Genomic DNA, 18,566 nt, shown 5'->3' with positions numbered 1-18,566 from the left:
TACTATGTACTGTCATCCTGGCCTTATCTTTTAGGAGGGTCAGTGTGTTTCTGTTATCCTTGGGTAATGTTTTTGTACCATCGTTGATATTGGGATGTTCTGATACCATTTAATATTGGGATGTGTTTGCATGAGCACTCTGTGACTAGCACTTCTTAGGAATATATATTTCTTCAATATCAGCCCTGTTCTTGCCAAATTCTGTGAGCAGGTACTGCCTCATGCCAGGCCTCTACTACAAGGGCATATGTCTCAGGCTCTCCTCCTACTACATAGACCATCATACTGGGAAATACTTTCAAAGATAACAGGCAAGTTTAAAAAAAAATCAATATACTTTCATAATTTTTTCTTGTCACACTTCTTTACTGAAGATATTTATATTTAAACTGAAGATAGGCTGAATCAATACTTCGGATCTCAAACTTCCCCTCATTCTTCTTCTCCCATTTTTTTTTTTAAATGTGTCCAAATTTTACAACTGATCCCTCTCTACAAAATGCCATCAGCTGTTTGAGTTATGAGGTAGAAAAAATATTTAACCAGCTGCACTAAGTTTTCCCACCCCTATGTAAACAATAATTCAAAAAGAGCTAAACTTCAAAGGTGGTGTGTAAATAATCCTCATCTACATTTATACCCATCAAGTATGAATGAAATTAACTAAATGATGAATGACTGGAAATCTCACCCTGAGAACGTAGGTAATATGAGAGCATTCACATAAGTACAGAAGAGGTCAACACAAGTGTTCTGTAATTGTTACAATCCGTATGTTTGTTCACTTCAGATGGCTATGCCTTGTAGACAGCATCTCTGAAACTAGAAATTATTGAATCACAAAGACTTTCCTACCAATGTACATAGCCTGTAAACTGACCTGCCCTACAGTCACTACCAGAGTGTTTTTCCAACAACTGGCTGCCTACACATTCATTAATCAGCATGCATAAGACATCATCTACTACCAAGATAATATTTTTCCACACTGGCAGCTGGCAAAGTAGGCAACCTGAACCCTTCTTCCCTGCTACTTCTCCAGACCCCTTATTCTACTCTTATCCTCAACCCTATTTCTTTATGGTTGGCGTCATTAGATCACACATTCAACTCAAGTTCAGGCTTTGCACCAGCTCTTCACTGCTTTGGACAAAGCATTATTTGGTCCAAGCCTCCCAGTTGAGACTGTCATAGCTGACTAAAGGGTTTAGTCACACAGTCCCCACTGAAGTTAATAGGAGCTGTGTAACTACATTCCTGGTGGACACTGAGAATCTCAGTCCACTGCTCTGTGGATATCTTTGGAGTAAATACTCCTGGGAGAATTCTGCATCAAAAATTAAAAATTCTGTACCAAAAATTTAAAAATTTTGCAGAATTTTAAAATATTGTGTGCAGAATTTATGTCAAAATAACACCATATAATCACGCCAATTTCAATTATTTTGGTAATTTATTTAAAAATAAATGTCAGCAAGTGTATCTGTAACAATACAGACACACACAAAAATGTTTTCTATTGCAGAGGTTCTCAAACTCTGGTCTGCAAACCTACACACCACTTCCAAAAGGCAAAACTAGGAACTTAAATTCATAACTCTGTTGGACACTAAAAATCATGAACTCAAGCAAGATGCTGGTTTCATGGCTCATAACCACAAGTTGTAACACACACCTGCCTGATAACCCTCAATGGTCCACTTCAAACCCCTTTGCAAACTAACCCTTTCCACCCGCTCCATTTCCTTACCACCTCCTACCAGACCTGTTATGCCTGATGCTTCACAATCTGCACCACCCTGTATTTAGCTCACACAGGCCAAGGTCCTTCCCCAGACCTACAGATGAACTCTGGGCAGATCAAACGCTTGTACCCACCCCCAACTGAAGCTGGCCCAATAAAATATATCACCTCATCCCCCTTGTCTCTCCCCTGGCGCAGGCCCAGTTCCCCTCAACCCCGCGGCCTGGCCCAGACACCCACACCAGGCCCTACCCAGCTCCCCCCCCTCCCGCCGGTTTGAAGCGGGGCGGGCGCAGGGCAGTGACGTCACGGCTGTCATGGCCGCGCCCGGCTGTGTCCGCATGTGGTAGAGCGCGACGGGGCCCTGCAGCGGAGAGTAGCAGCAGGCGGTGACGGTGAGGGCCCGCTCGGGGTCGCGGGAGGCAGCTGGGGCGAGGCTTAGGGCACGGCCGGTGGCAGCCGCTCCTGCTCCGACCTGCCTGCGGCGTTCGGAGGGGCGGGGAGAAGAGAACGGGCCCAGAAGCCGGAGGGAGACGCAGGTGTGAGGGTGTCCGGCCTGGTGGGGAGAGCGGGCCGGGGGACGCCGGGACCCCAGGGGATGCCCAGCCCGGCAGGCGGGGGGTAAAGGGCAGCCCTGCTCCCTTCCCGGCGGCCGGGCTCGCGGGCACTGCCCAACTCCCCACGCGAGGAGGCCGTTCGCCCGGCTCCTTTACGCCGCCGCCCCCCCTCCCCCTTCTAAATCTGCCCGCGTTCGGCTTCTGCTGTGGGGCCCGGCTCGTGCGCCCAGCCCCCATCGCCGAGAGGGGGGGGGGGGCCCACCGCTCGCCCTCAGGCCGGTGGGCGCTAAGCTGCTGCTGTCCGGCGCCCTGAGAAGCAGCCTCAGTGACCGCTGTGAGTAGCGACCTCTCCCTGGCGGCAGATCAGCGCCTGGGGCGGGCGTGCGTAGCGTGCAGTGCTGTCCTCTTTTTGTCTCCAGCCAATGCTTCCCCCTGTACATTGGCGTGGCAGTGGACACAGTTAAAGGGGTACAACGCCATAGCGTGAACACGTTTATACGGGGGCATTCACACCAGGGGCTCTGACACTTCCTCAAATGATAGAGTTAAAGCAGGGCAGAAGCCGTGCTCAGATCTGCCTTGTGGGAAGATGCCAACGCAACAGCCGTTGGCTGCCTCCAATGCTGCCCAGTGCTTCCTTCCACCTGCCAGCTTCCCAGATCTTTATGCCTCTCTATCCCCTAAATAAAAGCATTACCCAGTGACTTTTCACGTTCCAAAGCCATTCTTCATCACCTCAGTGATCTAATCAACATATAGTATAGTTGAACTTAGCATTTAACTGGTACATACTTTCTAATAATGGTGCAGTAGTTGCCCTCCAGGTCAAGATGTTGAGGGTCAAACTTTCAAAACCAGCAATAAAACTTAAGCACATACACAAGGGGAAACTGCTCACATACGTGCTTATTTTGTAGTGTGTGTGTGGGGTACTTTCTGAGAGTTGGAGAAGGGAAGGAATCCTCCACAAATTATACAGCTCCCATTTCAATAACTAGATCCGGTTGCCCTGTGCTCAGTATACCCCCACTCCATTTTGCTAAAGGAAAGGCAGCTCTTCAGAGGAACTGGAAGGGAGGGGTACAGGATTCTCTCTTTAAAGTAGAACATAGTGTCCTGCCCATTATGCTGTTTTAGTGAGATAAATCACTTTATCTCAAGGGGACATAAAAAATTCAAATAGTTAACTGTGGTCATAAATGAGCCTACCATAAATGAACAGCATTCTAGTAAAAAGAATGTTACTTATGAAACAGCAGTATAGGAACCCCAATATCAGGCTGCAGCCTACTTTACATTTTATGTGACCCTCAGAAGAGTTTTCAACACTAAATTCTAAAAATGTCAAATTAATAAAAAGAAGCACAACAGAAGCTGGTTTGACAGTCTGGCATCGGGGCTTTGATATTGCTTAGGTATCTCATCCATTTTTCAACAGGAGCCTGACAAATAATTTTAAACAGGCCTGTCATTTCAAATGCAATTTAAGTAATTAAAATTCATTTGTCAAATAGCTGTGTGAGGTTAGAGTTGCAAGTGTTTTTAAAAGTGCAGAAACCAAACAGAGGGCCCAATCCAGCACTGTGAAAATCAGTCAGTAAGGCTAATAGGCTAGAATCCAGAGACAAACTGCAGTTAGCTGCAACAGACATAGCCTATCAGATTTACACAAATGCACTCCAGCGTTTATGGGTATGTTAACTTGACTGTCACTGTTTTGTTCTGGTGGCTTACAATGGTTTATTTTCCGATTTTTTTTAGATAATCATGAAGACAAGAAATAAGTTTAAGACTTCCTTTAAATTGAAACAAAAGGGTATCAAAGTAGTAGGAAAATGGAAACCCATAGAAATTGACCCAAATCTGTTTGCTGATGAGCAGCTTGGAGATTTAGTGTGTTTTGAGGAGCTTACAGATTATAAATTGGTGAATTCTTCCAAAGTTGGAAAAGAAAAAGGAAAGAAGAGAAAATCTGATAGTGTTTCTGAAGAGGATGAAGAAGATTCTACCATCCAGAAAAAAAAGAGAAAGAAAGACAAAGAGCTGGGAACAAGGGCAAGTAAAAATTATAACCTTAAAGTGGAGCAAGATGAAATGGTAATTGATCAAGAGGACAAGCCTAAAGACACCATCAAGTTGTGTGGTTATGAGGAAGATGAATGTGAATCAGGAGGCACCACAACCACAGAAAAAACTTTGAAGAAAAAGAAAAGAAAGAAGGTGAAAAAGAAAGTGTTTCCATCTGAGAAAGCTCCTCTACCAGCAAAGTCTTCTAAAAAGGTTAAAAATTGGACCACGGGAGTTCTGTCTGCCTCATCTGATCAAAAAACAGATGTGTCTGCATGGAAAGACCTTTTTGTTCCTAAGCCGGTTCTGCAGGCCTTGAGCTATCTAGGATTTAGTGCTCCAACTCCTATTCAAGCATTAGCCCTGCCTTCTGCAATCAGAGATAATATGGATGTTCTTGGTGCTGCAGAAACAGGTACAAATCCATGCTATTAGCACACTGAATCTCCCATTCTCCCTTTTAAAACACGCAGTGTATTGTCACAATTGCAGTAATGGTGTGAAGAGCATATAAGCTTCAGCACATTGAATGGGTGTGTTTACTATGCATAGTTATGATGTAGAAAAGATTAAATGTAGTTGCATTTATGTTACATACTATGCCTGTTCACAAGTACTACATGCAAAGCTTTAAATCCTCCACTTCTTCTCCATCCATGCTTATCAACAAGTCTTATTTTGAATTATTCTTAAAGAGTAGGCCATAATTAGACACCCATACAATCCAATTGAAACCAATGGGGTTGCAAAGGTGTAAATGAGAGCAGAATTTGTCCCTGAAGAACACTGTGTCTTTGCCATAGCAGAACAGCCAGTAGTACTTCCAGTCTAGTTATCCCATTCCCAATGTTGACCTATACATATTGGTACATATGGGTCTGGTGTATTGTGCATGGAGTTGGAATTTGCTTGCCTCTGAAGCATCCAGTATGCTAAGCTTGGGCCTGAGGGAAGAAAGGGATTGATGAGACACTGATCTGTTTCCCTTACTGGCAGCAGCATAAGGGAACTTGCAGGGATTGGTTAGCCAGGTATATCCACAGGGAGATCAGCTGTGGGGAGTTCTGGGGCACAGAATCATCAGACACATAAATGAACATGACTTGTTGGGGAAGAATCAACAAGGTTTTTGTAAAGGGAAATCATGCCTCACCAATCTACTAGGATTCTTTGAGCTCGGGGTCAACAAACATGTGGACAAGGGGGATCCAGTGGACATAATGTACTTAGAATTTCAGAAGGCCTTTGACAAGGTCCCTCACCAAAGGCTCTTAAGCAAAGTAAGCTGTTTTGGGATAAGATGGAAGGTGCTCTCCAGGATCAGTAACTGGTTAAAAGATAGGAAACAAAGGGAAGGAATAAATGGTCAGTTTTCAGAATGGAAAGAGGTAAATAGTGGTGTCCCCCAGGGGTCTGTACTGGGACCTGTACTATTCAACGTATTCATAAATGAACTGGAAAAAGGTATAAACAGTGAGGTGGCAAAATTTGCAGATGATACAAAACTACTCAAGATAGTTAAGTGCCAGGCAGACTGCGAAGAGCTACAAAAGGATCTCTAGATGAACAGTTTTGTTTAATTTTTTGGTCCCCTAAAGAGGTTCAGTGTTTGGCCAAAGCATCCTCTAGAGATGACCTTTACATATCAGATACTATTAAGGTTTGCTGCCCCAGCCATGAGTGAATCTACAGTTGACCCCTGAAATTATATTTAGTGGAGCACTTTTCCATCTTTCCCCCTTAGTTTGTGCTCTGTGTTAAGTCAAGTGATTGGTCTTTTTATTACAAAAAGTGAAATAATGGTTACACTTAGTTTCTCAGTTAATAAGCAAAATCACATAATGAAAAAATAGAAATTAATCCTTTAAATAGCTTTCAGTTTGTCCTTGGCCTCATTTGCTATTCCTTTATTTGGAGAACATTGATCAGAGCAGCCAATTAGGGCATGGTATTCTCCTTTAGGGTATACGGTTCTTTAAAAAGACCTTGGCTGCTATTGCAATTTTTTAAAACTACTTTCCTAGCAAATGTATATTCTGCCTGCCCATCTAGGGCTTGGAAAAATACCTGCTCCAACCAAAAAGTATCTACTTGAGGTCACTATTATAGGAATTTAAACCAAGGTGCTGTGGCTTGGCTTCTAATTTCATAGAATCAAAAAAGTGCACTTATACTGTAGAAATAAATAAAATAAGAGTAATTTTTAATTTACTTTAGTAACTGCACTTGGCTGCTGCTGCTTTGCAAACAGTTGTAATGCTTGTGTTTCTGTGTTGTTGTTTGGTGCTTTTAGGAAGTGGGAAAACACTCGCATTTGCAATTCCAATGATCCACTCTGTGCTACGGTGGCAAGAATCAAAAAGCAGAAGCAACAATGCTAATGAAGAGCCTCTCTGTGATGATGAAGACAAACCAGAATGGGAAAGTGATAATGAAACAAACCCTAAGCACCTAAACCCTAAGCAGGATGAAGATAGTGGGGGTGATGATGATGTAGATGAATCTTGCACAATAGGTTGCGTGAAGGTGCTGGAAAATGTAGAATTTGATTTTGGTGCCAACAAACGTGCTGCTGACTTGAATAAAAACAGGCCTCTTTTAGGGCTGGTGCTGACTCCCACAAGGGAACTAGCTGTACAAGTAAAACATCATATTGATGCCGTGGCCAAATTTACAGGTAGGAGAGACAGAGGCAAGAGAGCTGGGGTCTAATTCCTGCCTTTGCTATTGACTGTGTGTGCACCTCAGTTTCCTCTTCATAAAATGGAGATACTTCCTTTATCTTGGAAGGGGTGTTAGATTAATGCATGAATGTTTGAAATGTGATTTGAGATTCTTGGATGGGAAGCACTGTAGAAGTGCAAAGTTACCATTAATGTGTTGCCTAAAGCTGTACAGTATAACTTCCACCTACGAATGTTTACTATCACTGTTGACTTAGAAATACAAAATCTGCACTAAAATCAGTGGTCACATTGCCACAGATACCCAAGTACCACTTTCTGATGATGTGGGTTAAATATATCAACATGGAAATGACACAGATTTTTAAGGCCCGAAGGAACCATTAAATCATTTAGTTTGAATCCTGTAGAACACATACCATAGATTTTCACCCAGTTACCCCCTGCTTTGAGACCAATAATTTGGTTGACTAAAGCATATTATAAACCTCCTCATCTCCTTTACATATTAGAAGCTCACACAACTCTTATGTGAATGAGTTGAGGTAAGACAGGGAGGATCAAGTAGCAGAAATTACCTTTCCTTCCTAATATTAATGATTATGTATTCATTAGACTAGAGTAATGCTGCTATTCTTCCAGATACATGCAGCATGGAGTATTTTCTTTAAAACATGTTCCTTTGGCCTCTATCCTGTAACTGAAAGGAAGGCTAATTTTAACTCTTATCCTTAAAACACCACATCGATTTGTGGAAGTACAGTTCTGTTAAACGCTAATGCAGCTTTGCACCCCAGTGAGAGACAGTTGCTATGTAGTCAGAGTAGACTGGGGTGGTTTTAACAACCAGTGTGTGCTACTGCTGCAAAAGCATTTGGAGGCAGGAAGGAAAATCCCTCCCAGTGTTGTCCTTCCCTGTCAGCTTAAACTGACTTTGAGCAAGTCTTCATATGCTTAGTCTGGCCACTTTTAGTTGTCAACAACTTCCACTGGCTGGTTGCTAAAATGGGCAGTTCATAATCCAGGTGCAAGACATGCCTCCCTCAACTTTATTCATTGTGTGCAGACCTTCTGACAGTGTAAGGGACTGCTTACCCATTAGACATATTAACATATCTAATTCTGAATGGACGAATGTCAAAGCTTAGACCCTGAGGAAGAGTGGTGGGTTGCCTTCCTACGTGGGCATTTGGAACCTGAAGAAAACATGTATTAACTATCTAGTATATAAATAATCATTCCTGCTGTTTTAAGGCAAGTGCAATTCAAGAGGTATCCTTTTACTTTTGGCCTCTTTCTATAATCAGCATTTCACTGTAATGCTGACCATATGCTTAATGTTGTACAGAGAAGAGGAGGAGACAGTACCTAGCCAAATGAACTTACAGTCTAGATAAAGACTTCTTAAATGATTTCCCAAAGCTGCAGTATAGTATGGAATATGTCTGTTTTCCTTCCTAAAATGTGGAGAATATTTTCCAGCAGGAAGTAACTAAAGTAAACTTAATCCTCCATGGTCTTTACATCATGCGACCTTTTGTGTTTTAGGCATTCAAACTGCAATTCTGGTTGGTGGAATGGCTGCTCAGAAACAGGAACGAGTATTGAATCAGAAGCCAGAAATTGTAATTGCAACCCCAGGTCGTCTATGGGAGCTAATTAAAGAGAAACACCCACATCTCTCAAATCTCCGGCAGCTCAGGTAAAGGTGACTTTTAGTCTTAACTACTCAGAATTAATATCCTTGGAAAAGACTATCCAGTATCACCAAACATGCTTAATTACTTACTGATTAACTAATGTTGACTGTGCAGGAGCACTTATGTCTTTGCTAGAAGATCTCATTAAAGTTCATATTCATTATATTGAGAATGGGGGATGTCAGCCGCATTAGCAAAAAACTAATTGTTGCCTTTGAACCTTGACCGTTCAGAGAGGAACAGAAACGGCTGCTGTAATTACCCATGCATACCTAGCCTCCTTTATGTTTTACATGGGGAAAAGCAAGAAAGGTTCTTTTGAAGTGTATCGTATTTCTATTTATCTGAAGTAACCACTGTGCTTCTATACTGTACCTGTCTTGTGTCCAACAGGTGCCTTGTGATTGATGAAGCAGACCGAATGGTCGAAAGGGGACATTTCTTAGAACTCTCTCAGTTGCTCGAAATGTTAAATGATTCACAATATAACCCTCGACGTCAGACTTTTGTGTTTTCTGCCACACTGACTTTGGTCCATCAGGCTCCCACAAGAGTTTTACAAAAGAAATATGCTAAAAAAATAGATCAGAAGACCAAACTGGAAATGCTAATGGAAAAAGTGGGGATAAGGGGCAAACCTAAAGTGATAGACTTAACAAGAAAAGAGAGCACTGTAGAGACTCTGACCGAAACGAGGATCCACTGTGACATGGATGACAAAGACTATCACCTCTATTATTTTTTGCTTCAGTACCCAGGAAGAACCATGGTCTTTGCAAACAGTATAGACTGCATAAAACGCCTTAGTGCGCTCCTCACAATCCTGGATTGTAACCCCCTGCCTCTGCATGCAAACATGCACCAGAAGCAAAGGTTAAAAAACCTGGAAAGGTTTGCTGAGAGAGAGAAGTAAGTTGATTGTTCTGTTGTGGGAAAACTGTGCGTGAAAAGGAAAAATGGTTGACTACAGGAGGAGAGCGTGGGGGGAGATGACGTCTAGTTCAAGGGATTGGCTGTAGGACACAGCTCTTGACAACTTCTAGGTCACCAGTTCAAATCTAATCCAGGCTGGGGTAATAACTGAAAATTGTTACCGTCTGCTGGCTGTTCAGTGGCCTTTGTGATATGAGGTGATGGTCTCAGTTCATCTCCATAACAATAAAATGCCTACACAGCTGGAATTGACTGGCAACCTGGTAGACAGACTCAGGCAGAGAAGCCAAAGATTAAATCACACATGAAGACATTGAGGTAGGAGCTGTGCGGGGAAGCTCACATTGCTGTTGCCCAGACTGACCTATGCTCAAGTTGATGGCCTCTGTCTCCAGGGTTTGTACCTGAGCACCTTTCGCTAGTACAAAATTCATACTCTTGTGTGCGTATTTTCAGTGAAACTTTTGATAAAACATCCCTGCTGGAGAACATCCTATCAATACTATCCTTGGTTTATGACAGACTGAGCAGAGTTTCATAAATTGTTAAAGCCAAAAGGGACCATTAGATCGTCTAGTCTCATCTGTATAGCAATGGTCATGGAATTTCACCAAACTATCCCACTGTATTGAGCCCTATAACTGTAAGCTATGCAATGCATTGTCATAAAACAGAGCTTTTGTTAAAAATCTTAGCCGATTCCTACTGAGAATGCTTGTGAATGATTTTTCAGTTGCCTGTAGCATTTCAAAACAAAACAAAACACAGTTATCATCAATCCTTACAGAGGCCCTAACCCTTGTTATGGATTATTTACATGTGAAATGGGTTGCTTGAAAATGCATCTGTTTGACATATTTGAATGAAAAAAAATTTAGTGGTCAGAATTCAAAATACTGTATTTTTTCCCCACCCTTTTATAGTTCAGAATTGGCTAAATGCAATTTCCTCAAGTGCAATTCAGTATAAGAATTTTCAGTCCAAAAGGAATGATGTTCAGAAAAGTCAGAGTGTTTGAACACAGAAGTCTATAATGGAGGAATAGTTTTGCAACCTGCATTGCAGTGTTCATACTAGCAAAAGCTGTCATAGCCGTATCATGTACCTTTTCAAAAGAATCAGCAGTATTAGTAGAAAATCATATTAAATTAATGAGACGTTTAAACCTAGACTGGACAAAGCGCTACAAAATGTTTTGTAGGATGAGCAGACTTGCACTGCCAGGAAGTTGGATTAAATGATCAAATAGGTCTTTTCACACTGACTTTGGTGAAATAGGAAGAGAATAAAAGAATAGCAAGACACACTTTTGCTAGGATTGAAGTTAATGATAGCTTTGCCATTGACCTCATTGGGAGTAGTGTATGGTCCACAGTCAGTAACAAATTACATTATTTCTTTTCCTTTCAATATTTCAGATTTCAAGATTGCCCTAGATCAGGTGTTTAGGTGTCAATTTCTTGACTTCCAAATAGATGGCATATTCCTAGCAGATGTTATAAAATGAGCATGCTCTTCAAATTCTTTTGGCAAAATTTTGGGTCACTCACACTGCGTGTTTACTGGCATCTGGTTTACATTACAGGTTTATGTTTAATGAATAACATGTATCCCAACTTTCTCTATTTCAGCTGTGTCCTTTTGACAACAGATGTTGCAGCTCGTGGTCTGGATATTCCTAACGTGCAGCATGTCATCCATTACCAGGTTATAAAAATCTTTTGAAGCTTCTATTGCCTGCTTTTTGAACCAGGGTCTCATTGATCTAAAACCTGGCTACAATATAAAACAGTGCTTCTCAGTCCCTAGTAAAGAAGTATAGAAATTAAGCCTCAAGTATTTAATGCTTCTATAGCCCTCTGCATTAAAAGGATCTCAGAATGCGTTACAAAGATAAATTATACCCATTTCTAGAGTGACCATCACTAGTGTCAGGGTGCCATTTACAGACAGTTTTGTGTACAAGAAGTTACCTGTATGGCTATGGCTCTTCTCACTTTCCCATTTACACTCTGAACTTAGGCATCAGGGTCCCACTTCAGAGGAGTCAGATGACCCCACCTCATAACATGTCTGAGGTTGGGTATCATTTTGCCTTGCTTTGTGCATAGGGAAACAGGCTCAGGGAATAGGAGTGATTCACCAAAAGTTGCGCAAGCCGTCACTGTCAGAGCTGGGTCTAGAACATGTCCCTGGAATCCCACCTCTGTGCTTTAATCGCTTCCTTTCTTTATCAACAAGGTTCATGTTATGAAAGCAATATATCAGACACCTGCTTGTCATCTCTGATCTGAATGTTGCAAGCATTTCCTTACCTTTCATATACACTCTTTTGATTTATGGGAGCCCTTTAACTATAGATTTTTTGCAGGTTCCACGCACTTCTGAGATTTATGTGCACAGAAGCGGTAGAACAGCTCGAGCTGCCAACGAAGGCCTTAGCTTGCTGTTGATCGGCCCTGATGATATGATAAATTTTAGGAAGATTTATAAGACATTGGAGAAAAATGAAGAGCTTCCATTTTTCCCAGTTGAAACAAAATGCATGTTTGCTATCAAGGTAAAAAAACATTTTCAATACAAGTGATTGCTCGTGTATTATGTTTAATGAAACACCCTTCACATTTTATTAAGGTTTCAGAATAAGTCTGAGTTTCAAAAGGTGAGTTGAAAACAAAATTAATCAACTTTCATCTTCAATAGCAATGTGCTGAATGCTTCTATTAATGCTAAGGAAGGCATTCAACACACAAACAGATTTTTTAAATGTTCACTGTTTAATACTTCTGTGTAATTATGTATAATTTCTCATATATAGATCTTGAAATGCTTTACAGAGGTGAGCATGTATCATTATCCCTCTTTTATGGATGGGGAAACTGAGGCAACAGTAAATCACGTGATTTATTCAAAATCGCACAGTGAGTTAGTAGCAGAATAGGAAATCGAACTTGGGCTTCCTATATCCCAGTACTGTGGTCATTCTGCTAGACCATAGCTACCTACCCCTTTTAGGTCCCACAACATCCAGCCCTTCCACATCTGAGGTCACCCTCTGCTGGAATATCCCAGTACAGACAATGCTGGCAAATGTTACATCTACCACTGAACCCTGCTAGAGACCGATAAATGCCATTTTTGAGCTGTTGTTTGTGTTACTGACCAACAACATAAGTTTTGTGTATCTTGAAGGGTGGAATAATAAATAATGGCAAGGTTTTGCAAAACAATAAAAAAATAAAATAAAGTCTTTCACCACACCTTCTGTCCCTAAGCATTGGTGGCTTCATACTCCATCAGGATTCTCTAATAGCTGTGATGGCAGAAGAATAATGCTTGTCTATAACCTTGGCATGACAGTTGGCCAGCAGTGGAGGGGCTGACCTTTCTACAACCCAAAAGAATGGGAGAAAAAGAAACAATTTTTCAGTTAATGTGGTGAATGCCCCTCCTATCCTAGTATCTGGACTGGCATATACACCACCAGGGCTAGGCACATGGGCTAGCCCAACAGCTACAGCAGTACTGCTCTCATGGGACACCCAGGAACTTCCACGTATTACAGGCTACTTGCAGGTTGGGTTGCTAGATGCAGCCTTTTTAAGAGAGGAAGGAGAAAGCAGAATTGTTTCTACAGGTTTTTTCTCCTTTAAAACATGTCCAGAAAAACCAGTCCTCTCAAAAGCTCTCTGATTACTAGTGAGGCAAAACCGTTCTTGTCTCAAGAGTTTTTCTTTGGTGTGTGGCTTCTGAAATGAGTTTGCTTCTGCTTTTCTTTCCAGAGTAATACTTAATGCTTATATAGCACTTCACAATCTGTAACCTACAGACTGCTGGATGGTAGGTATATCCACCATCTGTCTCCTCCACTCTTCCTCTTCTTTCCCTGCATGGAATGTTTTACTCATAAGTGCCAGTAGGCTTGAGCTGGAGTATGTGCTACATTTCAGACAATCATGGCTTCAGCTATTGTGCCTAACCTACCACTCACTACTGAGCATGATTGTTCTCATGATCATGTATTTAAAGTGGCATGTTATGAGGTGAAAGCCACTGATGTTGATTACCAAAATGAGTGTTTAAATGCTTGGAAGTGGGGGCCAGCAGGAAGTCTGTGTAGTTTGGGAGAGTTGCTCACCCCATATTAAATGTTATACTGGTCCTGGTAACAGAGCTGGAAGTGCCAGTGTTGGTTCTCATCATCTCTCCCATCACTATCTTCCACCTTTGACTAGAGATGGCTTCCCTTGAATTTTTTTATCTACAAGGGAGGCACTGTAACCTACTGGATAGGGCACTGGACTGGGACTCAGGATACCAGGGGTCAATGCTCAGGTCTGTAACTGGCCTGCTGGGTGATCTTGGGCATGTCACTTACCACCACCACCCCCGTGCCTCAGCTTCCCCCTCTGTAAAATTGGGATAGTGATACTGACCTCCTTTGGAAAAGCATTGGGATCTAAAGATGAAAAAAGAGCTAGATCCTGTCTGAATTTTATGAACAATCCTAAACCTCTGGGCACAAAAGAGACTTGATAGGACCCTAGCAAAGCACTAATGATGGAGGGACAAGTAGAGGACTCAAGAAGTTATATGGAAATAATAAAAAGCTATTTAAAGGTTCCAGTAATGAGCTGAGGACAAATGGTTGATTGCAGTTAATTAATGATTTCAAGCTTAATTTTGCCTCTGTGATTTCATAAGTGTCCTAGCGCCTGATCATCCAGCGGGGCTGTCTGATGCTGAGATACTGTAGCATCTTGCTATTCGGTATAGTTGCAGTAGTTCAGTCAGCGTGTCCTGCACGCTGTACAGTCTTTTCTGCAGTCACTACTGTCTGCATGCTGGGGAGGGAATCTTATTGTTCTGTTACATTTTATTCAATAACAGTGACAATTTTCTATCTAGTCTTAGTTATGTAAGTTAACTGTACTATGTAATACCTGCGTTGGGAACTAATGGCACATGGACTTTTGATTTGTTCCTAACTTCTGAAGAGTGTCCTGATATTCATGGCCCCACCACTCCCTAAGATAGACTAAGAGTTAGTGTTCATTTGTGCATTATTTGAGAATTATGATTTTTGTTACCATAGTGCCTAGAAGTCTGAGTCATCTACCAGGACCTCATTGTTCTAGACGTCATACAAACACGACGTCTGTCTGTGACAGTAAATCGCTTGCTGGAGACAAAGCCTCTTTCATGTATTTCTCTGATTGTTTTTGTCCTTGCCTTTGCAAGATTAGCACACTAACTGTGTTCTAACACATGCTGTCGAGTGCTGATTCTACAGCCATCCCACATTCCTCTCTGACGTATTGCTGTGCTTTTGTGGCAGGAGCGGGTGAATTTAGCAAGGCAGATTGAAAAGGTGGAATATTACAACAGCCGGGCAAAACAGCACAACTCTTGGTTCCAGCAAGCTGCGGAGGCTCTTGAAATTGATCTTGATGATGATGTCCTTATAGGCAAGTAGAACTGCTTACAAGTATGCTTGGCTCACTGCCTCCCCCCCCCCATCCCCTGCAGATGCAACCGTGTCTAGCATATGTCCAGCCATACTGGAAGAAATATCTCAACCCTGAGGGGAGTCAAGGGGAGAGTGTGGGATGATACCACTTAAAACTGTATTAGCACTAATCCTCACAGCCCCTCTGTAAGGTGGGTAGATTGGGCTAATGACTATTTCACAGATGGGAAGTTTAGGTAGAGAGATGTGACACTTCTGACACATTACTGAGGGGTCTGGGCTAAGAAGTCAGGAGCTCCTGTCAGCTAGCTTAGCCTAATTGAACATGCTGTCCCAGCAGGTCCTGCAAGAGTTTCATCTGTTCTATGACAGTGTGATGGCTTCTGTGACCCTGTACCCCCCTATGACTGTGTAGAATCTATTTCCTGCTCTTTCCTGTAATCAAGCAGCAGGACACAACTCTCCCTGTATATTTTATGCAACAGTACACCAGGAGGTACGGATGGAGCGATCTGGGCCAAAGACAGAATGCCTAGTCAAACAACTAAGAAGAGTAGTTATTCTGCTATAATTAAGATTAGTTAAAAATTGTCAGTGTTTTGGGGGGTGGGCGGGGGGACAGAAAATTGGGTTTCCACAGAGAAAAATCAGGGAAAGTGCCTGCTTTCTGGGGAAAACTTCATCAAAAACCCAAACACAGAAAGCTTCATGGTTTTTTGACTAAAAATTTTCAGTTTTTTGATGGAAAGTTGAAATTTTCAGCAGTAAAAGTCCCATTTTCCTACCAGCTCTAGTTATGTTCACACAGCTCTGTGCTGCTTTGGTCATTTGTTTTATTTTAAAACACACCTGAACATTAAAACCTTAAATGCATGTGTCTGTTCTTGGATTTAATTTAAAAATCCCCATGTGGTGGTGGTTGATTTTGACCGACTTCTCCCCAGTCAATATGAAGCACTGTCAAAGGGCTGTTGGCAGAGTATCTTTGGCTTAAACTGACTGTAGCATGAGTGTCACTACATAGCTAAAAGAAAAGGAGGACTTGTGGCACCTTAGAGACTAACCAATTTATTTGAGCATAAGCTTTTGTGAGCTACAGCTCACTTCATCGGATGCATCTGCCCCCAACACCCCTCTGAGGTAGGGGAGTGCCATCATCCCCATTTTGCATATGGGGCAAATGGTAACTAAGTGGCTTGCCTAAAGTCAGACAGGAAGTCTGTGGCAGAGCTGGGAACTGGACCCAGCACTCGAGTCCTGGGCTAGCATCTTAACCACTTAGACCATCCTTCTTCCCATTATTCTGTTCATAATTGGGAAGCCCATTGAAACTTAAACAATTAAAAGTCAAGATTCTCTCCTCAATTTCATTGGCTTGCTGGTACCCAAAATGGAGAGGAGGTGTGATAAGCCCCAAGCACAAATCCATGGAAAGCAGGGTGGCTACATTAAGAGCCCTAAAGGGGGGCGGAAGAGAGATGATTTGGATCTTTATGGCTGCTATATTTAGAAGTACAAAAGATTGTTTAACTGTCATAATAAAGCCTTATTCTGTCTTTGGTTTGTCCCCCAAGGAGGACGATTGAATGAGCAAGAAGAGAGTCAGAAGCAAAAGATGCTGAAGGGAATGAAAAAACAGCTGAAACATTTATTATCACAACCAGTATTTAAAGTCCTTCTGAAGACCAAATATCCAACACAATCTGGAAAGCTACTACTCCCTCATTCACCAGTGAGCAATTCAGAATCTGCTCTGAGCACTGTATCAAAACAACAAGCAAAGAGGAGGAAGAAGAAAAAGAAATTAATTACAGATTAATTAGATAAATGATCAGTTGCACCATGGGGTGTGGGAGAGAAGAGCGGCCATTTTTCCTTAGATCTGGATTACATTCATCCATGACTGCTTATACAATGATGCAGAACAAAACACCTAGTACCATGTGGGTGGACATTCTAGACAAACAGCTCCTACATATTGTTGTTTGTACTGGCACGCTCTGGAAAATTAAGCTAAATGGCATTGGTAACATGAGAACTGTAGCTAGTTAATGTGTCTTGACTGTCAAAAATCCTGTTTGCTGTATTCTTATTAACCTTTTCCTTTTTTGCATGCTAATGAAAGATCAGCTTTAAGAAGTTTGAATCAGTGTTTACCTACCTTATAAACAAAGTTATTAGGCTAAATTCATCCCAAGTGTAACTCCATTTACTTCAATGAATTTGGACTTTTACATTTTAAAAGAGCAGGGAGAGACTAAGAAGGGTTCTTGCTGTGGAGCTCTACCTTTGCTAAAATAGACCTGCTGTGAAGCTTGACCTTTGCAAGTGCCAGTGCAGTGAAATAAGAAAAAAAATATATAGCCTTTTTGCCCATAAACCAACAGCTCTGGTTAACAGAATCAATCCCAGATTCCCATCTCCTTGGAGCTTTTCCGTGGAGATTAATTTCTCAGTTCCCTCTGCTGGGTGTAATTTCACTAGTCTCTATTGATGTGCTCTATATAATATGCTACTGAGTTGGAATGGCAGCATGCTGGAACCAGTTTTGTAAGAATTCTAATCCAAATTTAGATTTCTAAGGAAAAAAATCTTTGCTACTCCTTATTTGGTGTTCAAGCAGCTTGAAGGTGTGTCAACACTGTGACCATTGTTTTTGTGAAAACGAGAGCATGTCATGGAAGAAATGGGCACTGAAGTGCACATATCAATAAAACAAACTGTGCTTTTAATAAAAAGAACGAGGAGTACTTGTGGCACCTTAGAGACTACCAATTTAAGCATAAGCTTTCGTGGGCTAAAACCCACTTCATCGGATGCATGCTGTGGAAAATGCAGTAGGAAGACAGAGATCGTATGTATGTATATACACACACACCCACCCCCCCAAAAAAATGGGTGTTGCCATACCAACTATAACAAGAGTAATCAGTTAAGGTGAGCTATCAGCAGCAGGAGGGGAAAAAAAAAAAAAAACACACACACACACACACACACCTTTTGTAGTGATAATTAGGATGGCCCATTTCCAACAGTTGACAAGGTATGAGTAACAGTAGGGGGAAAAAATTAGCATAGGGAAATTGTTTTACACAAAATAAAACTACCCATCCACTCCCAGTCTTTATTCAAGCCTAATTTAATGGTGTCCAGTTTGCAAATTAACTCAAATTCAGCAGTTTCTCGTTGAAGTCTGTTTTTGAAGTTTTTTGTTGTTGTAGTATTGTGACTTTTAGGTCTGTAATTGAGTGACCACTCTGAAACCTGTGCTTTTAACAACATTTTAAGCAGACTATTGGAAATAACTGTTAAATATTTTAAGATCCCACATCATAAAGTGGGCTTCAGTTAAATTACAAAATCCAAGAGCAGCTAACATTAACACAGAGTTAAGATTCCTTGGTGGTATGT

The 18,566-nt window shown here is 41.6% G+C and overlaps 1 protein-coding gene across 5 annotated transcripts; it reads left to right on the top strand.

The window, feature by feature from the left end:
- Positions 1-1,927: 1,927 nt before the first annotated feature.
- On the top strand, positions 1,928-17,893 carry DDX24 (DEAD-box helicase 24). 5 transcript variants are annotated; one of them, XM_037900876.2, is made up of 9 exons: positions 1,928-2,139; positions 4,063-4,783; positions 6,662-7,045; positions 8,601-8,754; positions 9,146-9,661; positions 11,317-11,392; positions 12,057-12,245; positions 15,024-15,153; positions 16,730-17,893. In XM_037900876.2, exons 2-9 carry the CDS (start codon positions 4,069-4,071, stop codon positions 16,972-16,974), a joined length of 2,409 nt encoding a protein of 802 aa, XP_037756804.1. In that variant the 5' UTR covers positions 1,928-2,139; positions 4,063-4,068; the 3' UTR covers positions 16,975-17,893. The 5 variants fall into 5 exon arrangements, with proteins under 5 accessions (XP_037756804.1, XP_043404853.1, XP_037756806.1 ...); XM_043548918.1 differs by lacking the exon at positions 16,730-17,893 and adding an exon at positions 13,468-13,525 and having other exon boundaries at positions 1,983-2,139; positions 15,024-15,154; XM_037900878.2 differs by having other exon boundaries at positions 2,055-2,283.
- Positions 17,894-18,566: the final 673 nt, after the last annotated feature.

The sequence above is a fragment of the Chelonia mydas genome, chromosome 6 (genome assembly GCF_015237465.2).
Source record: "Chelonia mydas isolate rCheMyd1 chromosome 6, rCheMyd1.pri.v2, whole genome shotgun sequence".
NCBI classification, from domain to species: domain Eukaryota; kingdom Metazoa; phylum Chordata; order Testudines; family Cheloniidae; genus Chelonia; species Chelonia mydas.
The sequence above is the reverse complement of the archived record's forward strand: the minus strand, read 5'-3'. Positions and strand labels throughout refer to the sequence as shown.